At 43.8% G+C, this 27,148-nt stretch overlaps 1 protein-coding gene across 2 annotated transcripts in view; it reads right to left on the bottom strand.

The window, feature by feature from the left end:
- KHDRBS2 (KH RNA binding domain containing, signal transduction associated 2) overlaps positions 1–26,657 on the bottom strand; it is a 180,826-nt gene extending 154,169 nt beyond the window's left edge. For both annotated transcript variants that reach the window (XR_011363480.1, XM_069973408.1), the window contains exon 1: positions 26,388–26,657. Coding sequence is in view for 1 of the 2 variants with exons in the window: in XM_069973408.1 (XP_069829509.1) it covers positions 26,388–26,478 (91 nt within the window). In the remaining variant the exon portion in view is untranslated. The remainder of the gene's footprint in view (positions 1–26,387) is intronic.
- Positions 26,658–27,148: the final 491 nt, after the last annotated feature.

The following is a 27,148-nucleotide window of genomic DNA, read 5'->3' as shown; positions in this document are numbered from 1 at the left end:
AAAACAGTGTAAACTACCCCACCACATTAAGGTGGCCTCATATCGGGGCGGACCCTACACTGTACTATGGCCTCTCTATGGCATGTAATACGCCTATGCTCTGGGCATGCAAGATCCATCTTATACCGGCAACAGTAATTACACCACCTGGGTGGGATGGGTGGAGCGCACGACCAAGTAGAGGCAGCCGCTCCCCCATCTGAACACAGAAAAAAAAGACAAATTTGGTCAACTCTCCTAGAACACCATTCACACTAGGCAGGAGCACGTTGCTATGGCTGAAATTGAAAAACACAGAAAAATGCAACAGCTCACCGCAACGGCAAGATACAGACCCACTACAGACATGAAAATAGTTAAAAGCAGCCCCGCCCCCAACTGCTAAAAAACCTCCACAAAAATAATAATGGTTACCATTTGCAAACAGTGTAAACCACCCCACCACGATAAGGTGACCTCATGTTCGGAAATGGATTTATAGAGGAAGAATCTCAGTCTTTCCTTTATGACCCGTTCTCTGTTTATAGTCTGTTCCTGGCTTTGGCTTTAAAAATCTGTCAGATAAATCTCTCTGTATAAACGCACCCTAAAGCCCCTATTACACGGGGTGACTGTGAGGAGCAAAAAAGCGCTGTCAGCTATTACATGCACTGGCAGTGTGCGGGTAAGTGCAAGGGGGGCTGCCCAGGTGATCGCTAAATCGTCCAGGCAGCCCATAGAGGACAGCGGCAGTTTGCCGCCACTCGTATTCCATGGAGACACGGCAACAGATCGCTGCTATCATAGTCGTCTGTCTTTCAACATGTTGAAAGACAAACGACAGCAACGATCAGCCGACATCGTTCATGTCGGCTGATTGTTGCCTTCAATTACATGGGACGGCCGTAACAGCCCATAGGAGATAGACATCTATGTCCTGCCCTTTTTCCCTGAAAATATGACAGTGTCTTTTATTAATTTTTGCTCCCAGAGATGCGCTAGGTCTTATTTTCAGGGAATGTCTTTTTTTTTCCATGAAGAAGACTTCACATTTATTGTTTAATAAAAAAAATTAATATTTATTATATACTGTTCAGCAGGGACAGTATTGCACATTACAACCACCAGGGGGAGCTCACCACTGAACACTCATACAGCACAGCAGGGACAGCATACAGTATGGCAGCAGGCGACAGGATAATAGCAGACTGTGTGCAGCTCTACATCTAGCGGTAGAGGTCAATGGGGATGGGGGCAGGCTACGAGCCTCTTGATGCGTTGCCTGCATGGAGAAGGGAACATCGGGGTTGGCGGCAGGTGACAATCTTCATATGCTGCATGCAACTGCTCTGCAATGGTCGATGAAGGTAGAAGAAAGCGGAGATGGGCTAGAAGAATCACAGTTGCATGGTCTGGTGTTCTGTTTGGCGGCCATAATTCCAAACAATAACTTTGGAAAGTCTTACTTTCGGGGTAGGGGGCTTATATTTAGCAATTCAGTAGGGCTAATTTTCGGGGGAAACTAACATGGATATTGTATTGGTGATAAGCCATCACCTAGATTAGTTTAGAAACCTCTCTCTAAAACTACTATACACAATGGCTACATTTAAATGCTGGAACTGGTGCTGTGTGACTGACAGTTCTGTTCTGCTGCACCGTGCAGACACTAAACACAATGCCGTCAGCATTACCATATAACGCTCACATACATAAACATTTCCCCCGGATGCCAGATATAAGCAATATTTATCTCCATCACCAGAGAGTAAATTTAGAACATTGTACGATACTAATCCTGACATATTATATTAATACAGTGTAGTGTAACCTGCAGCTCACACCGTGTTTCTACATGAAAGCCGCAGCCTCACACTATAGTAGGATTCTCAATGTTTTGCAAAAGAAAGGCTCAACTGTCTATAAGAGCTTTATCATCCAGTTGTATGAGAAGCAATAATAAATCAAAGAGAAGGGAGAAGGACGGAGCATATTTAGCTCTCAGGCTTGTGTTTTTTTTAATGAAAGTTCAGTGTCCTAATAGATGGCAATACAATTTAAAGCATGGGGGGGGGGGGTTACCATATACATAAATACAGTATAAATCAATTAAAGGGAATCTGTCATCAGAAAATGAATTATTGGTTAAATAATGTTTTTATCTTCAACACATATTTTTAAAGACATTTTTTCAAATTTTCCATTTTTCTATCTATATTATAAAATAATCCTGGGATCTTGCAGCTTTTTAATTTTCACCCCTGGGGCTAAAACAAAGCTGAGACTTCCGGTTGTGTCTGTGGTGATAAGAGGAGGCTGCTGTAAAGTGATCTGTACAGCATTGCAGCGTCATGTGACACCAGTAGATAGAGACAATAGCAGCTCCCTGTGGAATGACCTCTTCACAGGTCACAGAGCGTGCTCAGTTATGTTTCATGTTCATCTAAAGGGGACAGAGTCTATCTATTATCATCTATGTCCATGAGTCTTGCTGTTCAGAACAGCCCAGGATAGATGGCTGCCCCCATAACAACGTACAAAAAGTGAAAATAAAAAAAAATTAAAAATTAAAAAAATAGAAACATTGAAATAAAAGAACAATTTTTTGTATCTGACCCTAATCAGTAAAAGAACATTTAGGTGACACATTCCCTTTAAAGCCATATTGAAATAGGAAATATGGAAACAAATCAGTATTCTAAAGTAGCAGATAACTCTGCTGAGAGGATGAAAAGTTATACCCTGGTGAAGTAAGCCTTGTTCACATGGAGTTATCTTTCACATGAATTTGGATAGTGAATCCATATTAGAATGAGGCTATGTTCACACACACTATTTTGGTCAGTATTTTGATAAGTTTGTTTATTGTCTGTTTTTTTTTTTTTAAAGAAAAAACAGCAGTGCGCTGAATGAATGTGAAAACCAAGTGAAATCGGCTTCTTATTGTTTTCATTAGGCCTCAAATCCACGGCACAGATTTTAAACAGAAAAACTGTCAGTCTGAACATAGCCTAACAGTGATATATTTCTTTAAACTCTTAATGACCGGGATGTGTACATGTATATCTTCCAGGGGAATAGAACTATGAAGCCAGCTCAGGAACTGAGCTGGCTTCATAGAGGGTGAGGACCGGCTGCTATCAGCAGCCAGGTGCCCATCGTTAATGACGGGCTGCCACGTTTTACATTTGCCGGACATTAACATATTTTAAAAATATAAAAAAATATGATACTAATAAAAAACTATAGATTTTGGGGCAAGAAAAATGACAATCCAACCAGCCCTGTAGGGGATAAAATAAAAGCGTTATCACTCCTAGGAGGCGAGGAGGAAAAAGCGAAAATGCAAAAATGAAGTTTGCAATTTACATTCATTATTTTTTTTGTTGTTGTTATCATGCTGTAAAACTAAGCTGAACTTACCAGAAATCCAGGTCCAGTCTCCTGAAGGCTGCCATATAACAGCTATACTTACTGTATCCAGGTCCAGTCTCCTGAAGGCAGCTATATAACAGCTATACTTACTGTATCCAGGTCCAGTCTCCTGCAGGCAGCTATATAACAGCTATACTTACTGTGTCCAGGTCCAGTCTCCTAAAGGCAGCTATATAACAGCTATACTTACTGTATCCAGGTCCAGTCTCCTGAAGGCTGCTATATAACAGCTATACTTACTGTATCCAGGTCCAGTCTCCTGAAGGCTGCTATATAACAGCTATACTTACTGTATCCAGGTCCAGTCTCCTGAAGGCTGCTATATAACAGCTATACTTACTGTATCCAGGTCCAGTCTCCTGAAGGCAGCTATGTAACAGCTATACTTACTGTATCCAGGTCCAGTCTCCTGAAGGCAGCTATATAACAGCTATACTTCCTGTATACAGGCCCAGTCTCCTGAAGGCTGCTATATAACAGCTATACTTACTGTATCCAGGTTCAGTCTCCTGAAGGCTGCTATGTAACAGCTATACTTACTGTATCCAGGTCCAGTCTCCTGAAGGCTGCTATATAACAGCTATATGTCAGGATGGTATCTCTGCGGAGCATTATGCGCCCCTCGGCTCGTGCTGTGCGGCCGAGAAGGCGCTGAATTTCTTGTATTCTGTTTTTGTTGCAGTGTGTGAACACTGGTTTATATGCTCACCTTGGTTGGAAGACACACCCGAATTCACCTGCTGATTTCTGTCTGGCCATGTTATGGTTAATCTGTGTTTTGGTTCTGCTGTGACTGACAGGTCTTCCTGCCAGTGATCTGTTTTGTTCTCAGGTGTCTGTGCTTGGAGATCAGGGGGATGGTCCAATTACGTTCTGGACCAGAACCCTGACCTCCTATATAACTAACCCCAGTCTGTGCTACCATTGCTGGTTATTGACTTTGTCTCTGCCTGCTTGTATCCTTGGTGTATTTGTATTCTCTGATCTTTGCCTTATTTCTTGACCTCCCTTGCTTGCCGCCTGCCCCTGACCATATTGCCTGGACTTTGACTTCGTCTATTGGTTTGGGATTTTGTACTTTTGCTGCCCGATTGTTGTGACCCGGACTGTGGACTATTCTTTATTGTGTTTTGTTTGTCTGTCTTGTCTTTGTGTCCCACCTAGCTAGTGAAGGGACCGCCGCCCAGTTGCTCGCCGCCATCTTAGGGCGGATTGTGGCAAGTAGGTAGGGGCAGTGGGCTAGGTTAAGTGTCAGGGCTCACTGTCTTGTCTTGTCCTGTTGTCCGGTTCCTGACACAAAACTTATTGTATCCAGGTTCAGTCTCCTGAAGGCAGCTATATAACAGCTATACTTACTGTATCCAGGTCCAGTCTCCTGAACGCAGCTATATAACAGCTATACTTACTGTATCCAGGTCCAGTCTCCTGAACGCAGCTATATAACAGCTATACTTACTATGTCCAGGTCCAGTCTCCTGAAGGCTGCTATATAACAGCTATACTTACTGTATCCAGGTCCAGTCTCCTGAACGCAGCTATATAACAGCTATACTTACTGTATCCAGGTCCAGTCTCCTGAAGGCAGATTTTCTGACTTGTGCTGATTGAAAAAAAACCAGACTAAACACACAAATTCAGGCCAGTACAGAGAGTCACAGCTCAGTGTGTCGATCAGTCGCATGACGTCCTTCTCTCTGTGAGCGCTCAGATGGCCTGGGATACACAGGACTTCCTGTTTTCTGACTGTTTCCTGTTCTTTGAGGGGGAAAAAAGTCACAAAACAGGAAGTACGGTGTTTTCCATGATAACTAAAACAAAAAAAATAATGAATGTAAATTGCAAACTTGCTTTATAATCACATCTACTGTTGATTTAGATTTCGAAAGTTATAACGACAGGTACACTTTAAAGAGAACCAGTCACAGGGCTTTTCAGTCCAGGCATGATGGGAGTTGTAGTATTGCAGCAGCTGGAGAGACAAGGCTCCCTACCCCTGGTCTAGGCGATTGGTTCTCTTTCACCATAATGAACATTCTAACTACCATTCCATACAATTTCTTTTCCTGACACGATATGTTTCATCATACCAGCCTTGTAATGAAGGAATGTGTTTGGCGCATTAATACCAGATAACATTTTAAACCAGACAAGTACAAAAATGAAGACAAGCAATTGGAATAACTGCAGCCATCTATCTGTCAGCGTTTCAAGGTTCACATTTGTTGAAAATTCCCTTGAACGCATAAGGGCTATTGAGAAAGCCATTTGTAGTCGTACGGCAATTCTTAATTAATCTTCCATTGAGAAAAACATACTGTTCTTTGACAAGGCGCCACACAACTATTGTACTGCGAATTATAGCTTGGAAAAAAAACAACACAGTTTTCTTAGAAGCTACAGTATACATAATCTGCTATGGTAAGGGCCCTATTACACGGGACGATTATCATGTGGAAAATCGTTATAGCGTTCATATTTAAACAATAATTGTTCTGTGTAATTGCAATCAAAAAATCGTTTGTACATCGTTGATTGTTGATTTAGGGTACTATTATATGCGCTGACTATGGCCCGATCATTTTAGTAAGGAGCCGCAATCTACTAAATTGGCGCTTGTTGACTGGACCTATTAGACGGCCCAATAATCAGCCAGTAAGGGTTGCATGGAAATCCTTAGCTACCTTACCTCTCCCCGCTCCTGGTCTTCTCTCCTGTGCTCCGCAGCTTCCCGGTCCGAGGAGGATGGTAGCAGGTGTTTGGGCAATCATCAGCCATCGGCCGCACATCACTATTACACGTATTGATGCACGGTCGGCGCCCCGCGATTTTAGGACAAAACCTAAACCAATGGTCAGCCGATGATCGATGTCATCGGCTGATCGTTGTCTCTATTACAAGGAGTGATAATCGGCCCGATCCAGACAATTATCGCTCCGTGTAAAAGGGCCCTTAGATCTGACCCTAAAATCATCGTTAATCGTTCGCTGTAATTCCCCATTCATTCACTAATCGTTCCGTTTACATGGAACGATTATCTTTCGAGTTTTCGCTATAACGATCGCATTTGAGCAATAATCGACTCGTGTAAACACAGCAAACGATCAAGTGATGAGCGAGAAATCGTTCAATGTGATCTTTCAACATGTTCTCAAATCGTCGTTGGTCTTTCGCTAAAAATTCGCAGATCACTTTGTGTAAACAGTCTTTCAAAGATTCACCCTATGTGTGAGATGGACTTAAAGAGAACCAATCACGGAAGATTTTTTTTTTTATTATTATTCCTTAATTCTATTTAAATTACTTTTTTATTAATATTTGTAAATAGAATTAATACATTTTCTGGCCGCATTTTTAATTTAGTCATGTTTCTCTTTACTGTCACGCTCCGGCTGCTTTCAAAAGAGCCGGCGCATGGCAGGAAAAGCTCCCGTGAGCCCTTTCTCGCCGCTCTGTAAATACACAATGATCTTGCGCTATACAGCACGAGATCGCTGTGTATATCTGTCCTAATTAAACCTATTAGTTTACTCATGAAGATACAGACTGCCTTTGCAGTCTGTTTCTTACACTTTACCTACTCCTCTGAAGCGATGCAGTAAGGCCGAGCGCCATTTTGATGACGTCATTTGCGTTCCAGCGGTGCGTTCCATTCATCAAGATGGCGGCCGGCCACGCTACACCGCTACACAGGATGAGGTAAAGTATAAGATACGGACTGCAAAGGCAGTCTGTATCTTTATAAGTAGACTTCATGGAGATACAGACTGCCTTTGCAGTCTGTATCTTATACTTTATCTAATCCTGTATAGCGGTGTAGTATTGCCAGGCGCCACCATCTTTATGATGTCACTTGCGTTCCAGCGCTGGAACGAACTGCTGGAACACAAGTGACATCATCAAGATGGCGGCGCCCGGCAATACTCCACCGCTATACAGGATTAGGTACAGTATAAGATACAGACTGCAAAGGCAGTCTGTATCTTAATGAGTAGACTTAGGGAGAGAGAAACTTGTATTATAGGGACAGTTAATTTCAGGTGATAGGTTCTCTTTCAGCGATCTTAAAAAACGATCGCAATAACGATTTTTCTAACGATTTATTCGTCTAAATGCGGATCGTTATAAAAACCAAATCGTTGCTTCAAAACCGTTAAACGATCGTTTGGGTGAATTATCGCTTTGTGTAAACGGGCCATTATTCCAAATCGTTCCTTCTCTTGCTGGGATCAGATGGAGTCAACGATCGTTCTAACGATCATCGTAACAATCATAGCTAACGACTATCGTTCTGTGTAATATGGTAAACGATTTCAGGTTAAAGAAGAACAATCGTTTGCGATCATTTATTGTTAACCGCTAATCGCTTTGATTTGTAGAAATTCGAAACTATTTGCATTGCAATAAAAAGTGGGGGCGCGGGGTTATGGATGCCAAAGGCTGCCTACTCTTATCCATGCATTCTGGCGTATGTACGGCATAAAGAACACAAAGCATATCTCCTCTTCCAATCCTCCTTCTCCAGCTGAGAAGTTATCTAAATTATTAAAATCTTCCTGACAGATTCTGGACCACATTTTGTTAAAATGTTGAAAGTGCTTGTAGTAATCACCTTATTTAAAGCAGCGTTCTCCATCTTACAGTTACTTCCCGCGGTGCCTCAATTATCACTCTACCAGGCGTGCCATTTTCTTCCAGCTATTTATAATTACGAGGACGAACACACTATCACATATCAGCTTTAAGAGATCGACCCAGTCAGCTATTATAAAGTGAAGAAAATCTGCAATCTACATTTTCTGACCTTTTATATAGATACGAGGGGAAGGGGGGGGGGTGTTGCTAAGATCGGTGTTCCATCATACTCCACTCATAAGTAAGTCCCTGCTAGTGTACTTTTCAGATGGATTTATCAGGAGACGCGCACCTCCTGATAAATACAGGCACATCTAAGGGTCCTATTAGACCAATCGATTTTTAACGATTAATGATAAACGCACACGGAACAATAGAGATGGTTACAATGATTGTTGCTAAAATCGTTTACTCCATCTGATCCCAGAAGAAGAAGGAACGAGTGGGAATTACACTGAACGATTAGTGAACGAATAGGGAATTACAGCGAACGATTAACGACAACGATCAACGACACATGAACGTTTTTTAGATCATTGCCTGCAATTAGATAGAAGCATTATCGTTTAAATTCGAACGATATAGCTATTTTCTGCATGATAATCGTCCCCTGTAATAGGCCTTTGGCTGCCCATGTAATGAAATTAGCTTCCGTTCTTTTCTGCAGCGGTGGCATTGCATTGAATTCAATGCAATGCCGCCCGCTGTGTGCCATTATTTTTAGAATTGACATTAAAATAATGAACATGCCTATTATTTCCAGATGTGGTTCATCGAATAGCGTCCGGAAACAATAGCTGTTCGCGCAATGTAAAGTACGGCCGGTGGATGTACTTTACATTGTCGTCAATGGTTAATTGATTTGCGGGCACACCCAATGGTGTCCGCAGTTCAATTGTAAAATAATGTTCCTGAGGAGGAGGGGGTGAAAAAAATAACATCCACTTACCTCCCTGGTTCTTGTGCTGACGTCCATATTCCACCTTTGCCACTGAATGACTGAGCAGGCTATGTCATGTCTTAGGACCAGGAAACAGCCACACACTGGAGACTTAAGCAGCAGAATACAGACAGCAGTGCAGGAGCCAGGGAGGTAAGCGGAGGTTATTTTTTTCCGAACCCCTCTAAAACATAATAACTTTTATAACATGAAAAGTGCCACTGTATCATTGTAGTAACCATGTTACTGAGTCTGTGCTAACCAGCATCTCATCCTGGCCATCCTTTACACAACCACCTAATAATTCCCCCTTAAAGGGGTTATCCAGCGCTACAAAAACATGGCCACTTTTTTCCAGAGACAACACAAAGCCACTACCCAAACTGGAGACAAGTGTGGTGCTGTCTCTAGTAGAAAGTGGCCATGATTTTGTATCCCTGGATAACCCTTTTAAGTTATTACACTGATTTCTTCTCTGACTACCGCTGTAACTTAAAACTACAACTGGATAACAAGTCACTGGCTCCAATAATTACAAAAAATATGTCAATGTATATATATTTTTTTATAAATTTATATATTACACATGTTCATATTCAATGTGTCATTTCCTTGGATTATCCAGAACCTGTTCCCGTTCCTACAGAACACTTATTTTCCCCTACTATAAAGTGATACTTTATACAGAAATATATACCAATATAAACTCATTTCTATAACCACTGCCATAGTAAAGTAAAAAAAATACAATATTTTAAAGAATCTGAGAAAGCAAAACACACTTTAACAAAATGGAACCTAGACTAGGGATCCAAGTTTTACTCTCTCTCTTTTCATAGCTTATTATGGGAATTCATCTTTCCTAAAACCTATATGAAATCTAATGTTGTAGTATTTCCTTCTACATGTCTCCAGTTATCAAAGCAGACAAGTAGTGACATGCATTTTAACAGTGCAGTTGATCAGATTAAAATGGCCCTGCTCCAAAGAAATTAAATTGAAAATACAGGTTCAGAAAAAAAGCAATCCCATCTGGTTTGTAAATATGATTGATATAAAGTATTAACCCAATAGAAGCCAACAAATATACTTGTGTGTGCAAATAACTATAGTATTTATCTTTCAATGTTTCCCTTTTCTGGCTTCAGTGTCGGCATCCATGACTGCAGCATCTGGCTGCTAACAAATACTTCTCTGCTGCTCAAGCCCCAGTCTCTACTGCGCAGCCAGTGCAAGAGAACTCAGGTCTAGTCTAGCAGAGCCATGGTCCTAGTGCTCAGACTGCACAGTGGTGTCAGAGAAGAAGATGGAGATCTTCCAGGAGCCAAGTCTATACCTACTTAAGACGATGAAGTGGGAAGACCAGGGAAAAGAAAACTGTGTATCCACTGTGCTGAATATCTCCCCAAAAATAGTCCAAAAAGTAGCCTGAAACTAACAGTATAAAACCTGTTATATCACTACCTTACTCTCTTACTAGAGTCATGAAATTCTAACTATACCAGCAACTAGGTGACATTCCCTAACCTGTGATAACGTGATACACAAAACAGGACAGAGACAAGACAAACACAAGGCTAGTCAAACAAGTTGAGGTAAAAACCAAGCAAGTAATGCGGTACAAAATTAGGATCCAAGTAGCGAGGTCAGGAAGTACAAAAAGCCAGGTAACCAGGTAAAGCAGACAGAGAATGCCGATGCATGGGGAATGCTAAGCACACCTACAAGTAAGACTAATAGCTAGCATAAAGAACAGGGCAGTAAAACATTTATAGGAGGTCAGGTACCTGGTCCAGACCTGACACAAAAGTGAGTGGAAAGACCAAATGTCAATCACCAAAGCAAAACAGAGGTTAACTGTTAGGTGGCCAGAGAGAACTAGCAGGAAAGAGATGAGTGTGGTAAGAAATCAATCACCAGAGCAGGAGTAGAGCAGAGTTTAGACCGTGTTTAGACAAGTGCAAATAAAACAAAGAATTAGAATACAAAACAAGGCTAAGGGTGCAGTCTCGGACAGATAACAAAAGCCGAGGGCCTCACTGAACAGGCATTGGCGTGACAGCCTTCTTTGGAATTCGGAATTTATCCACAGCTCGTGCAGGATGACATACTGTTGGTTACATTTATTATCCTAACACATTGTACATTTGTAGACTTGTAACCGATTTCCATTGCCAGTATCTCTAAGGTATACTGATCAAATATACAAAATATGTTTTAGCTCACTTACCAAATTAACTGTCTACTACCAATGCAAACATACTGTAAAGCGATATTCTGCCGGCATATGATGGCTGTGTATAATACAGACAATGATCAGCTGATGACAACAATCATCGGCCAATCCTGTCTTTAGGTCCTAACCTAAAATCATTGTCTGCTCGATGTGCATTGTTCTGTGTAATATTGATGCACAGCCAATGGCTGACGATTGTGTAAAAAAATTTAAACGTTTATACATATCTGACTACGCTCCCCAATGCTTCTGCCCACTCCCTGGTATCTTCCTGTCTTCTGCCTGCTGTCCGTAGTCACTGGTAGAACTGCAGAGCCGGCCTCTGAAGTGACAGGGGGCTCAGCCAATCACTTGCAAACTTAGTCTTCGAATGCTCCAGATTTATCATAAGAAATCAAGCTGTTTAATAAATCTGGCGTATATGAACTACTAACCAACACGGACCCTCTCCCAACTCCAAGAATAGTCACCTATGCCTACTGAGCTACATGTAATATTTACGTCAGGGACATTGCTAGGAAATTAAATGGCTTTCCATTCATTCATGCACATGGCAGAATTTTTGGATGGAAAATTCCGTCACGGATCCGCGTTCCGCCAGAAGAATTGACATGGCAATTCTTGGGGTGGATTCCCGCTAGAGGAATCCTTTAGATGTCAATAGGACTAAAATTTAATTCGGTTCACATTCTGCTGGAATATTGCACAAACTCTGCTCCAATTCTGCCAGAGCTGAATAGGCAAGGAATTTCAAGCAGAAAACTTCCTACTTCAATTCCATGAGGAATCTGTGCAAATTCCGTAGTGTACACGTACCCTTACACATCGGCTGGATACGGGGATCTTGCCTGTGTGGTTCATCACGCAAAAGCCTGCGGACAAGCATATTCCATTAATGCGGGTACAATACCATCGACACGCTGCACTAAATAGGCAGTCTGTTCTTGCCTTTACTAACCTAATGCAGTCCTAAGGCCCCCTGGCTTCCATTTGTTGTATCCATGTTTTCCTGAACTCCCTAGGGCTGCGTCTAACTTCCTCAGCCACCGGTATTGAAATGCAAAATGATTAGACTTGAGCATGCTCAGGTTGCGATCATCTCTAATAACTATACATCTGTCATGAGCCGGGGCACGCGCTTGGCTCCCGAAACTGCTGGAGTGCGAGGCTGGCCTGGCAGAGGAGCCGATGGCGTCCCTAGTGATTGGCCTGGCTTGTTGCTAGGGGTGCCCCGACGGCTTGTTGCAGGAGGTGCGGCTGTGCTTCCTTTTAATTTAATTGGCATCAGGTGTGTTAGGTTTATGCACTGACTGGCGGCAAGCACCACCAGTCAGAAGTCTGTATCTGGCCTGTTGCTGGGACTCCAGGCCCCATAAGTATCCTCCTCTTCTTTCTGTTCCTTGCCTGTGATAGAGCCTAGTTTACCAGTGTGTCTTGCCTAGCGTTCCCCGCATTGTGTACTTGGTATTCTGACTGTCTGGCTTTTGAATTCTCTGGATCACGTTTTGTACTGCGCCGCTATTTTGTTACTGACTCGGACCCCTGACCCTGATTTATTGTGTAGTGTCTGTCTTGTCTTTGTTCCATGTGTACACTTATACAGGACTAGGGACCGTCGATCAGTTTTCCGCTGCCATTTAGGGATGTTGAGGCAATTAGGCAGGGACATGGTGCCAGCCTCAGGGCTACACCTGGCTTTTGTCGTCCTGGTCCCATATCCTGACATCATCATCCATTATTCCATCATCCATTATTTTATATACTGTTTGGCATTCACGTTATTGTTTTTTTGTGTTTATGTATTGTGTAGAAAAAAAGGAATCTATCAATTTCTAAAAAAAAAAAAAAAAAAATATTCAAAATTCTTTTTAACTTCGAGTTAAAAATGCAACATTGATTCTAAAATTAAAAAAAACTATACTTTGTATAACACATTATCCAATATATTTTAGGTGGGAAATCAATTATTGGGAAACCACATAAGAATGAAATGTCAGTGGAGGGAAATAAAGAGCTTAATGAAGCCTCGGATTCACTCTGGGCAATGGTTTCTGTGGGTGGACGCGGCTCCGGGAGCATCGCTCTGACCTACTGTACCAGCAATCATTATATAAAGATCTCCAGGAACTCCGACTAAATCAGAAGGTTGCACAATGTCCTCCTATCCATCCTCCAATTTGGGATTTCTCAGTAAATGTGGACCTGACTGCCGACAGTTTGATTTTTAATTATCACCTTCCAGCCCTAAAACGCAAATCGGCATCTCTGCAGAATATGTAATCTACCTCTCGCTATTGCCGCTGCTGTTCTGTAAAAAAAACAAAGAGGCTCCATGACTGTGGTCAGACGTCCTCAGAAGTACAAGGCACAGGCTACATGTTTCACAATAATTGGACTGGCTGTATTCCTCCAGTCAGCCATTCCTGCGGCAGTATCCAGTGTCAAGGACAGTCAATGGCTAAGTGGGCTGTCACTGCCAAGATGAGTTTATCTCACACGTAGCAAGCCGAAGAATGAGCAGGGAAATGGAAGGGGTTACAGGGGAGCTGAAGGGTTCCCAGGAAGGTGAGTAAATTGTTTTTTTTTTTCTTTATATGTTTTTTATAGCAGCCCCAGCAATATAAAGACAATTGTATATATCTAGAATACCCCTTTAAGGAATAGTAAATGCTAATGCTTAGACGTGGACAACAGTGTTAAAGCTTGGTTGACTTATATGCTTATCAAGTTTAAGAATTTTAAAGGAGTATTCCACTAAAACATAACTTTTGATATGTTGCTGCCCATGGTAAGACTAACAATTCCTTCCATACTTGTTATTATCTATTCAGTCTCCTTCCCCCAGTTCTCAGTTGCTGCTTTGAACTGAAAACAGAAAAAAAATTGTGTGTGAGCTTTTCTCTCTGTCTCTCCCTACTCCCTTCTGAGATGCTGATGTAAACAAGTCCCTTACCGGCTTTATCTGCAACATTGTAGCTTCTTTGTAATGCTGGGAGGGTTCATCAGAGATAAACTTGCTGATGAACTTACTGTGATTATCCCTCCCAGCATTACAAAGAAGCTACAATGTTGCAGATAAAGCCAGTAAGGGACTGGTTTACATCAGCTGTCTCAGAAGGGAGGGGGAGACAGAGAGAAAAGCTCTAACACAGATTTTTGTGTCTTCGGCAGAAAGCAGCAGCTGAGAACTGGGGGAAGGAGACTGAATAGATAATAAGTATGGAAGGAATTGTTAGTCTCACCATGGGCAGCAACATATCAAAGTTATGATTGAGTGGGATTATTTTTCAAGTACAATAAAACATTCTTTTTAAAAAGTTCCGGCCACAAACACCTCACCCCCTCTGCACTTGGAATAACGTACTATATTAGTTTTGTTACTGTAAGTAATTGATCTTGCCTGAAATGACTATGCCAATAAACATGTTACTGCAGATCGCTGAAGGGGCGTATGGTTTTATGATGGGATCAATTACATTTATTTGCTTTGTCGATTGCTTTTTTTTGCTTTTTCTATCTTTATTTCTTTTAAACACATAGTTATATTATTATCAGTATTAACCAGTTCCAACAAGTATGTATATTGTCGTACATAACAGACAGCACAGCTCCCTTATTTCATCCTAACAATGCCCACAGCTCTTTCCTCACCATGCTATGTATTCTATTGAAGAAGAAGATCTATCTGAATTCATGCTTGAGATGAAAGTATCCTTATCCATCAAATGGTTGCTTTGTAGTATAGGTTGTGCAGGGTAGTATATATATCATGTGATTTTATGTACCATGTTAGTGCTGTGCACTATAGACAAAGGGCTTCAACAGATGGGATCAGAGATAATACTAATCCCAGCCATTAAACCCCTTAGATTACTGATCGGTGGGAGTGGGTCGGGAGATTTTTAGACGTTGCAGGAGGCGACTGTTGATAGGTGGGAGCTGGCGGGCAGGTTGGCTGAGTCCGATACACCATCGGTGAGGGTTGTTGTGACAGATGTTGAGTCCGGGTGGTGTTGTGACTTGGTTTTGGCACTGGACTGACTCCTAAATGATACTTCCGGGTTTCGCCAGGTGGAGGCCCCAGGGCATATGCTCCGGGTGCCCTCCCTTTAATCCGGCCCTGCTTGTAAGCAACCCGTAACCTAATGTAGTCTCTCTTGTGTACCATGGTGTAGCCATGGTTTGTTCTCTAATCTACTGCAGGTGCACAGTACATGCCAATGGGGAAAAAATCATATGTACACATGACCAGACTTCAGCAGTCTATGATCTAACTAAAAGGGGTTATCCAGCACTACAAAAACATGGCCACTTTCTTTCAGAGACAACACGACTCTTGTCTCCAGTTCAGGTGCAGTTTGCAACTAAGCTCCATTCACTTCAATGGAACTGAGCAGCAAAAACCCGCCCAAGCTGGAGACAAGAGTTGTGTTGTCTCTGGAAGAAAGTGGCCATGTTTTTGTAGGCCTGGATAACTCCTTTAAAGTTGACATGTCCATTCTTTGGGCGGTGGGCAGAATCTGACAGCAATGAGTCTATGGGATGGTCAGAACTTCAAGCGGAGGCCACCCAAAAGAATCTGCTTGAAGTCTCTGTGCGTATCCCGCAGTGTAAACATATCCTAAGGGAAGCACACACCTACCGACATAAGAAACCAATACAGCAGTTTTAAAGTGTGGGAAGATGACAAATTGTTTAGCTATAAAGCCCCATAAGCACATTAAAAATATGAAAATATCACACACATACAACACATAAAGCTGCAGTGTCACTTTTGAAAAAAACGGATGCATTTGTGTGCATCCGTTTTTCCATTAACTTCCATTGTAAAAAAGACAGATCAAAACGGATCAGTTTTTCTTTTTACGGACACAAAAGTAGTGTCAGCTACGCTTTTGTGTCCTTCAAAAAAAACTGATCCGTTTTGATCCGGTTTTTTTTTACAATGGAAGTCAATTGAAAAACGGACGCACACACATGCATCCGTTTTTTTTTTTTGCACAAAAAGGATGAAAAAACAGATTGCAAAAACGCAGTGTGAACCTAGCCCTATAGTAAGATTCTTTGTGTTTTCCATAGCAACTAGTCACAGCTTTAATTTCTCATACTTCCCTGATAAAATGAAATCTGAGCTGTGAGATTCCTACTTTAAGGGTCAGTTCACACTACGGAATTTGCACAGAATTTCAAGTGCAGTATGCGCCGTGGACTCCGCTTGAAATTCTGAGCAAATTCCGTAGTGTGAACAGGCCCCAAGACAGTGTGCTAAATTTCCCCCTCAGCATTTTAGATGAAAACAGGCTGTGATAATGGCTGATAACAGAGAACCACAGTTAGGCCTCTTTCAGACATTCTTTAGGGTGTTTACTACTGAAGCAATACAGACCCATTCATTTGAATGGCACCATTCACGGGTCTGTATGTGTTACGGAGCCGTGGTTCATGCCGCAATGGTGTTGTCATTAGCCACGGGTTCATGGCTATGAAACATGTGACTGTAGCCGTATGGAGTGATGTGTACGTCCAGTCAGGACATTTACAAAAACCTTGTTGGCCATCAAAAGTACCTATGTGCGAAATTTGGGCCCCTTGGAGGACGGACATACAGATATTCAGTTTTGCAATACATATATTTTATATATATATATATATATATATATATATATATATATATATATATACAGAGTTGGGGGTTACGCTAAGGCTACAGAATGGACCCTGTATTATACTGACAGATTTATTAATATATTGGTTATTCTTTATTGTATTATAGAGAAGAACCATGCGGGAGATGGGACATCTTAATTATTCACACACACCAGAGCAATAAGTTACCATAGCAACTGCCTCCTTAGTGTACTACACTAGCTAGGAGAAAGGTCCGGAAAGAAGGCGGAGCTATTCTAATGATCTCCCCTCAAGAGACAGTTGGCACAGGAATTTCCGGGCTTAGTTGAGCGCAGCTGTGGTAGGAGGAACATCCACTGAGGGGAGTACAGCCTGTGAGGAGATTTACTGGAGTCTGTATAACCACTAAAGAAGACAGTGTGATATATAGGAGTTGTGGAGCCAAGGAGCTTATTTTACTGATGAATTCGCCAAGAGAGTGAGCCTGATCCACTAACTCATCAAGGTATCACACTTAGGGGCAACTCCTACACATACCATTAATCATTTCTGGGATCCGAAACGTTGTAGCTTACGGCCCGGCCCAGATACCCTAAAAGGACTCCCATTCTACTGAATTGTGGTTCAATACCTACCAACATACAAAAAGGGCGACTCCACTCATACACACCAACAATCTCCATGGTAACATCAGTCACCCATCTCTGGCAGTTGGCCATGTAGAGAGATATTAAAGAGGACCTGTTACCCCCCGTGCCGGGGTGACAGGCTCCCGACCCCCCGTTACAGCCCCCTATACTCATGTGATCCCACCGGGTCCCGCTTCCTGAGCCGGTCGGGTCACGGAGATATCAGCATCAGATATCAGATAGTCCGATGCTCCGTCATTCTCTATGGGCATCGGACTCTCCTGTCAGCGCGCGCGCCGGGCTTCGGGTGCTGATATCTCCGCCTCAGGAAGAGTATAGGGGGCTCTAACGGGGGGTCGGGAGCCTGTCACCCCGGCACGGGGGGTGACAGGTCCTCTTTAAGCACAAAGAAACTGTTCAAGTTATATACTTCAATGGTGAGTAAAAGTCTCTGTTGTCTGATTTTCTCTGCACCTCATCACCATCAAGGGCTTCTCCATTATCACTGCAGGCAGCAGAAATAGAGGAGCCCAGGGGGAACTACAAATACCATCATCACCAAGCATCTAGGTGCAGTCCCTCTTCTATTTCAACTCATCGGCATCTAAGCTGGGCCCAAAGCAATCCTTAAAGGGGTACTCCGGGCCTGCAGTATAATCTGTGTACGGCTGGGGAGGGGGTTGAAATAGAAGCCGCTCCGGTTCCATCAGCGGCTCCCGGATCGCTCCGCCCTGAACCCCTGTCCCTCGGCCGCTTCCTGATTAGAGCTGCGGCTTGAGACGAGCAATGCACAAAGGATATCACTGCATTGAGCGCTTTACCCAGCAGCCAACAGTGTTATCTTTGTCTGGTCTCCCTAAAATCATTGACCTGTTTCCCTTATGGCTCTTCTCTGCATTGCCCCAACCTAGCCAGAATGCTCATTGCTGACGCATTTCAGACCTGCTGGTCCTTAATCATGACTCTATACAAAAAAAACATAAAACATAGTGTATACAGTATTTATAGAGAAAATAACATAGACCGTGTTACAACTGGGACCTGAACATCCTAAAAATACCGTTTGCTGCAAATTGAAGAGTTTGAACAGTTCAAGTCCACGTTCATTGTGAAGAAGTCTACACTGCTGTATTGTAAGAAGTGGATATGCTGGGTATGAGAGGTAGCCACCATAAGCAGGCAGCTCACAGACCCTCACATGCTAAACGTCTTGGTTCACTAGATGCTTCAGCTTCACCTGCTAATGCAATAAACATTCACAGATTTAATGGGAACTAGGAGCTAGAAGTTTTCTCTCAGTATCCTTGTCCAAAACGTACACCAAAAAGCATAACTAATGCACAATGTACACTGGTTCTGTCTTTAACTAGCATTGTAAAGAATCCTTTCTTCTTAAAGAGACTCTGTCAGTAGGTGTATGCTGTCCTATCTTGGGGTATCATAAAGTAGTGACAGAGAAGCTGAACAGAATGATGTATCACTTACATTGTTCTGTGCAGCTGATCCAGAGATCTCCTCCTGAATAACATGGACAATAAGTAGTCCTCTCCATTATGTGCATGAGCCCAGTAGTCCTGGATATTTATGAGAAGCAGAAAACTCCGCCCACTGCTGACTGGCAGTTATCTTTCCATGTTGTATATAGGCAGTCAACTGTCAATTAGCAGTTGGAGGGCGGGGGGAGGGGTGTGGCAAGAATCCTATTCTCCCACATATTAGGAGAACAGCTGAACAGAATGATGTAAGTAATACACCGATCTATACAGCACTTCTGTCACTAGTTTATGCTGCCCTCATTTAAGGCAGTATATACCTAGTGACAGATTCCCTTTATAGAAACATCTGTACTCAATTCAAGAGTTACAATTCAGCATGGTGACATGCTGAGTCAGCGACTGGCTGGGAGGGGAAGGTTTCCAGCGTGTCAAGATATCACCAGCAATAGGTGTGCACTGGGGACCCTGGCACTACAGAAATGGCAGCAGTACGTGAACAGGTAAGTATTTCCTATTTTGTATTTTTAACATTTTTTTGCCAGACAACTCCTTTAACTATTTTTAAAATTATTTTGGGTTCGGACCAGATGGATTAGCCTTCACCCACTACCTGCATCAATAAGCCTTGAGTTACCACCATCACCCTGTCACTGCTTTTTTTTTTTTTTTTTTTTTTTTTTTTGGGTAAGTACTAAAATACTGCACGACAGAAACGCAGTGCCCTTTTATTATATATATAATGGGATTTCATTTAGTGTAATATTTGTATTCCCTAACAATACCACACACTATATATCCAATTTCCTTCCATCTACCCCTGGGTGTTAGAACCTGTATTCCCTGCTGCACATCTTATTTCATTAATGCTTCTCTCCCCTGTTGTTTTCTATCTCCTTGAGTATATTTCTTACACAGATTTAATATAAGCACCATGTTTTTTTATGTTGTTTCTTTGAGACTTTTAGAATTCATCAACATTTCTTTAATTGTATAGACTGTGCTGACAGACAACAGGCTCACAGAAGAAGTAACTCTTCTGTTTAAAGGGGCACTTCAGCGAAAATCGTTTTCTTTCAAATCAACTAGTTTCAGAAAGTTATATAGATTTGTAATTTACTTCTATTTAAAAAGCTAAAGTCTTCCAGTACTTATCAGCTGCTGTATGTCCTGCAGGAAGTGGTGTTTTATTTTCAGTCTGACACAGTGCTCTCTGCTGCCACCTCTGTCCATGTCAGGAACTGTCCAGAGCAGTAGCAAATCCCCACAGAAAACCTCTCCTGCTCTGGACAGAGGTGGCAGCAGAGAGCACTGTGTCAGACTGGAAAGAATACACCACTTCCTACAGGGCATACAGAAGCTGATAAGTACTGGAAGACTTGAGATTTTTAAATAGAAGTAAATTACAATTCAATATACTGTATTTCTGAAACCAGTTGATTTGAAAGAAAAAAAAAATTCGCTGGATAACCCCTTTAAATGTTGCGGCGGCCTGAATGCTGGGCCAAATAAGTATGGGGGGCATACAGGATTTATGGGGCCCATGCAGGTTTTTGCTTCTCCCCTGCTGGTGGTGAGGGTATAAACACTCAGAACCCAACCAAGCAAAACTTTTGCTATATCTCTGTGACCAGTGTCGGACAGGGGTATATGGGGCCCACCAGAGGAAATAATCCTGGGGGCCCACCAATGAAGAACCAGTGAGAAACAACATGTCAGTCAGTGTTAGTGCAGGTTCTAAAGCTGGGGGCCCACCGGAGGATTCTCTGGTCCTGTGGTGGGCCAGTCCGGCACTGTCTGTGACATGTCAAAAGTTTTTTTTCCTAATAACAGGGACAATACTTTCTTTGCAGATTAGATGTGTCAGCGAGACCCTGCGGAGCGGCGGTTCTGTTAGTTGGGTAAGGAGACCCGTGATCACAGTGCTAGAGACAGACAAAAGAACCGCTACAGCAACAAAGGAAGACGTGACAAACAGATCCCCACTTATCAACTCCTACACCCCACCAGGATGGCAGAACATTAACTATAGGTAAGTATTACTTTTTATGTTCCTGTGCATCGGAGATTTTTTTGGCTTTTATTAGTCCATAATAAATAATAAATAAAACTGACTATAATGACATCTACCATAGATTCTGAAGCCGCCCGACGTGTAATATAATACACAAGAAAAGTTATTTGGGATAATACACGCTCCCCGGATGGTACAGAAATATTTTTACCCCAGGACACAAGAGCATTGCCAATAAAATACATTTTATATCAATTATCAGAAGATTTATAACTATGTCAGGGTATATGATGAAGTCATTTACATTCAGCCAGTTGCATATTACATGCTGCACTTTACAGAGGAAGAAGATGGAATATTTTTACTTCTTATAGTTATAACACAAAACGACACATAAATCTTGGTATGAACTCTACTTGGAAACAAACAAGTATTACAAGAGACAAAACCTGTATGCAGCTATGTGGTACACGATGAGAAACTAAATCATGTATCACCAAGATATAGTATATATATATATATATATATATATATATATAATTATCTCTCTCACTCTATATATACATATACATATACATATATATACTATTCTACAAGTGCATCTAAAAGGAGCCTATATGATCCACTATTATAAAGCGTTCCGAACCAGAATTCATACTAACATCTGCATGTAGATGACAATGTTTGAAGGGCAACTCGCTTATGACAGGATCCTGGTGGGAGTAACAACAGGGTCCTGGTGGGAATAATGAGAGGGTCCTGGTGGGAATAATGAGAGGGTCCTGATGGGAATAATGACAGGGTCCTGGTGGACATAATGACAGGGTCCTGGTGGACATAATGACAGGGTCCTGGTGGACATAATGACAGGGTCCTGGTGGGCTGGTGGACATAATGACAGGGTCCTGGTGGGCTGGTGGACATAATGACAGGGTCCTGGTGGACATAATGACAGGGTCCTGGTGGACATAATGACAGGGTCCTGGTGGACATAATGACAGGGTCCTGGTGGGAATAATGAGAGGGTCCTGGTGGGAATAATGACAGGGTCCTGGTGGACATAATGACAGGGTCCTGGTGGACATAATGACAGGGTCCTGGTGGGCTGGTGGACATAATGACAGGGTCCTGGTGGGCTGGTGGACATAATGACAGGGTCCTGGTGGACATAATGACAGGGTCCTGGTGGACATAATGACAGGGTCCTGGTGGACATAATGACAGGGTCTTGGTGAACATAATGACAGGGTCCTGGTGGGCTGGTGGACATAATGACAGGGTCCTGGTGGACATAATGACAGGGTCCTGGTGGACATAATGACAGGGTTCTGGTGAACATAATGACAGGGTCCTGGTGGGCTGGTGGACATAATGACAGGGCCCTGGTGGGCATAATGACAGGGCCCTGGTGGGCATAATGACAGGGCCCTGGTGGGCATAATGACAGGGTCCTGGTGGGCTGGTAGGAATATTGACAGGGTCCTGGTGGGCATAATTGCAGGGTCCTGGTAGGAATAATGACAGGGTCCTGGTGGGCATACCACTATATATTAAATGCAGTTTAAATAACATTTATCTACTACAAATACCCGGCTATTAATAACTGAGTTGTGCGATAATTATAGTCATCCTGGCAGTATAAGTATATGTGCGGCTGATACAGGGGTCGGATTCTCTCATTTGAATAAAAAGAAAAAAATAATAATTAATTTCTGAATAAAAATAATAAATTATTTCTATTATTATCCATCCTAGAGCACTGTACATATGATAAGAGGGTCAAGATGCAATAACAGTACATGAAATACAAAATATTAAAGTACAGGCAACGTGATGGTGAGTGGATGGAGACAGTCGCTGAGGGGATAGATAGGGATGGTGAGGGGATGGAGACAGTCGCTGAGGGGATAGATAGGGATGGTGAGGGGATGGAGACAGTCGCTGAGGGGATAGATAGGGATGGTGAGGGGATGGAGACAGTTGCTGAGGGGAGATTACATTGTACTCACCTTGCCCACCCCAGTGCCGCTGCTCCCAGTCCTTCTATTTACTTCCCCTGACTCTCCTGATGATATTCTAAATCTACTATAGGCTGCAGAGTGTTCGGAACGCCATCAGGAGAGCTAGGACAGTGAGTTATCAGGGTACCCAGGCAGCGGAGCAGACCGGAGCACTGGAGCAGGCGAGGTGAGTACATGAGTACTGTGTCATTTATTATCTTATAACTCTAGCATACAGCAGCTTTTACATTAAATTAGAGGATTCCTTTAAGCAGTTTTTTTAATAAAACCGTATCCCATATACAACTAAAATATGCAATATATATATATATATATATATATATATATATATATATATATATATAAAAACACGCACTACAAGATGGAGAACATACCTAGAACCTACCTATACATCAAGTTATGTGCAAGCTGGTGTCCTGCATCAACTTCTTGTAACTAGTACAGAGGAGCGAACCGATTCCCTAACTTCACTATATCCACATTTACAACCAAACCTGAAGCCGTCACAATACAGGGATGAACTCAACTCCAAAATTCACAGCGGATCGATGTGCCCATTCTGTGCCAGCGGGTTAATAGGTGAAAACTGATTGGCAAGCTGTCATCTACGGCCAATCGATCGGCTCATCTCCATGAAATACACAGCAATAGAAGTGAGGACTGATACAGAAGCGGCTACAGTATGTTATAGATAAAAGGAATCGTATAAAAGGGAAGACGAAAGCCGAGGTGCCAAGGATATAGTTATACTGCCCGGGAGATGCTGCCCGCTCAGCAATGGCAACTGCAGTAAAGCCTGATGGCTGGAAACATCCTGACAGCACACAGGTGTATACAGGTATGGGGGGACATCCTGACAGCACACAGGTATATACAGGTATGGGGGGGACTTTCTGACAGCACACAGGTATATACAGGTATGGGGGGGGACATCCTGACAGCACACAGGTATATACAGGTATGGGGGGACATCCTGACAGCACACAGGTATATACAGGTATGGGGGGGGGACATCCTGACAGCACACAGGTATATACAGGTATGGGGGGGGAGACATCCTGACAGCACACAGGTATATACAGGTATGGGGGGGAGATCCTGACAGCACACAGGTATATACAGGTATGGGGGGGGGACATCCTGACAGCACACAGGTATATACAGGTATGGGGGGGACATCCTGACAGTACACAGGTATATACAGGTATGGGGGGGATATCCTGACAGCACACAGGTATATACAGGTATGGGGGGGGGACATCCTGACAGCACACAGGTATATACAGGTATGGGGGGGGGGACATCCTGACAGTACACAGGTATATACAGGTATGGGGGGACATCCTGACAGCACACAGGTATATACAGGTATGGGGGGATATCCTGACAGCACACAGGTATATACAGGTATGGGGGGGGGGACATCCTGACAGCACACAGGTATATACAGGTCTGGGGGGGGGACATCCTGACAGCACACAGGTATATACAGGTATGGGGGGGGACATCCTGACAGCACACAGGTATATACAGGTATGGGGGGGACATCCTGACAGTACACAGGTATATACAGGTATGGGGGGGGGACATCCTGACAGCACACAGGTATATACAGGTATGGGGGGGGACATCCTGACAGCACACAGGTATATACAGGTATGGGGGGGGGACATCCTGACAGCACACAGGTATATACACGTATGGGGGGGGGACATCCTGACAGTACACAGGTATATACAGGTATGGGGGGGGACATCCTGACAGCACACAGGTATATACAGGTATGGGGGGGGGGGACATCCTGACAGCACACAGGTATATACAGGTATGGGGGGATATCCTGACAGCACACAGGTATATACAGGTATGGGGGGGGGGGACATCCTGACAGCACACAGGTATATACAGGTATGGGGGGGGGACATCCTGACAGCACACAGGTATATACAGGTATGGGGGGGGGGGGACATCCTGACAGCACACAGGTATATACAGGTATGGGGGGGACATCCTGACAGTACACAGGTATATACAGGTATGGGGGGGGACATCCTGACAGCACACAGGTATATACACGTATGGGGGGGGGACATCCTGACAGCACACAGGTATATACAGGTATGGGGGGGGACATCCTGACAGCACACAGGTATATACAGGTATGGGGGGGGGGGGACATCCTGACAGCACACAGGTATATACAGGTATGGGGGGGGGGACATCCTGACAGCACACAGGTATATACAGGTATGGGGGGGGGGGGGGACATCCTGACAGCACACAGGTATATACAGGTATGGGGGGGGACATCCTGACAGCACACAGGTATATACAGGTATGGGGGGGGGACATCCTGACAGCACACAGGTATATACAGGTATGGGGGGACATCCTGACAGTACACAGGTATATACAGGTATGGGGGGGGACATCCTGACAGCACACAGGTATATACAGGTATGGGGGGACATCCTGACAGTACACAGGTATATACAGGTATGGGGGGGGACATCCTGACAGCACACAGGTATATACAGGTATGGGGGGACATCCTGACAGCACACAGGTATATACAGGTATGGGGGGGGACATCCTGACAGCACACAGGTATATACAGGTATGGGGGGACATCCTGACAGCACACAGGTATATACAGGTATGGGGGGGGGACATCCTGACAGCACACATGTATATACAGGTATGGGGGGGGGGACATCCTGACAGCACACAGGTATATACAGGTATGGGGGGGGACATCCTGACAGCACACAGGTATATACAGGTATGGGGGGACATCCTGACAGCACACAGGTATATACAGGTATGGGGGGGGACATCCTGACAGCACACAGGTATATACAGGTATGGGGGGGGATATCCTGACAGCACACAGGTATATACAGGTATGGGGGGACATCCTGACAGCACACAGGTATATACAGGTATGGGGGGACATCCTGACAGCACACAGGTATATACAGGTATGGGGGGACATCCTGACAGCACACAGGTATATACAGGTATGGGGGGGGACATCCTGACAGCACACAGGTATATACAGGTATGGGGGGGGGGGACATCCTGACAGTACACAGGTATATACAGGTATGGGGGGACATCCTGACAGCACACAGGTATATACAGGTATGGGGGGGGGGACATCCTGACAGCACACAGGTGTATACAGGTATGGGGGGGGATATCCTGACAGCACACAGGTATATACAGGTATGGGGGGACATCCTGACAGCACACAGGTATATACAGGTATGGGGGGGTGGATGAGGCTGCTGTATACACACAGTGCTATGTCCATGGCATGACTGGCACACTGCAGGGACATGCCACCCCAGGTGCCCCACTGCCCCAGGTGCCCTTACCTTCTGCCAGGAGGCGCATTGCATGCACAAAGGATGGGTCCAGGCTGTCCTTCTCTGCCATCAGCTCCGGCAGGTATTTCTCCTCTTCCATCACACGGCGCCCCCCTAACCTTGTCTGTGTGACTGGCTGCTGAGCCCCAGATAGAAGACGGGAAGAGAGGAAGCAGCCGGAGAGCAGAGCAGCCCCGGAGCGCACACACCGCCGCCGCTGCCGCCTCCTCTAGCCCTGTGCCGCCTCCTCTAGCCCTGTGCCGCCTCCTCTAGCCCTGTGCTGCCCGCCGCCTCCTCTAGCCCTGTGCTGCCCGCCGCCTCCTCTAGCCCTGTGCTGCCCGCCGCCTCCTCTAGCCCTGTGCCGCCTCCTCTAGCCTTGTGCTGACAGACTCTCCGGGAAGGAGTGAAGAGCACAACACTCACCACACCATAAGCCAGAACGTACGCGCTCCCCCTGCTGGCGGCTCTGGGGAATGGCAGCACAGACACTGGCAATCACCTTTTGTCTTCTCTCTGCTCCAGTCTCAGCCTGACAGATTTCTATTCAAGTACAATCGTGTTACACCAAATTATGTGACACAGAACTATCTACCAAGCCATGTCCCTCACTATGTCAGATATAGCTGTGTTTCTGCCTATTACCCTATGTATCCAGTTGTAGCTGTTCAGCTGTATTATATCTGTGTCTGTAAATCTATTTCACATCTATCTGTCTGTCCATCCTATATCTATGTGTCTATATCTTTAAACCCGTCTATTTATCATCTATT

This window comes from Dendropsophus ebraccatus, chromosome 6 (genome assembly GCF_027789765.1).
Source record: "Dendropsophus ebraccatus isolate aDenEbr1 chromosome 6, aDenEbr1.pat, whole genome shotgun sequence".
In the NCBI taxonomy this organism is placed as follows: Eukaryota; Metazoa; Chordata; class Amphibia; order Anura; family Hylidae; genus Dendropsophus; species Dendropsophus ebraccatus.
Note: the sequence above shows the minus strand (reverse complement) of the source record. Positions and strands in the feature narration are given on the sequence as shown.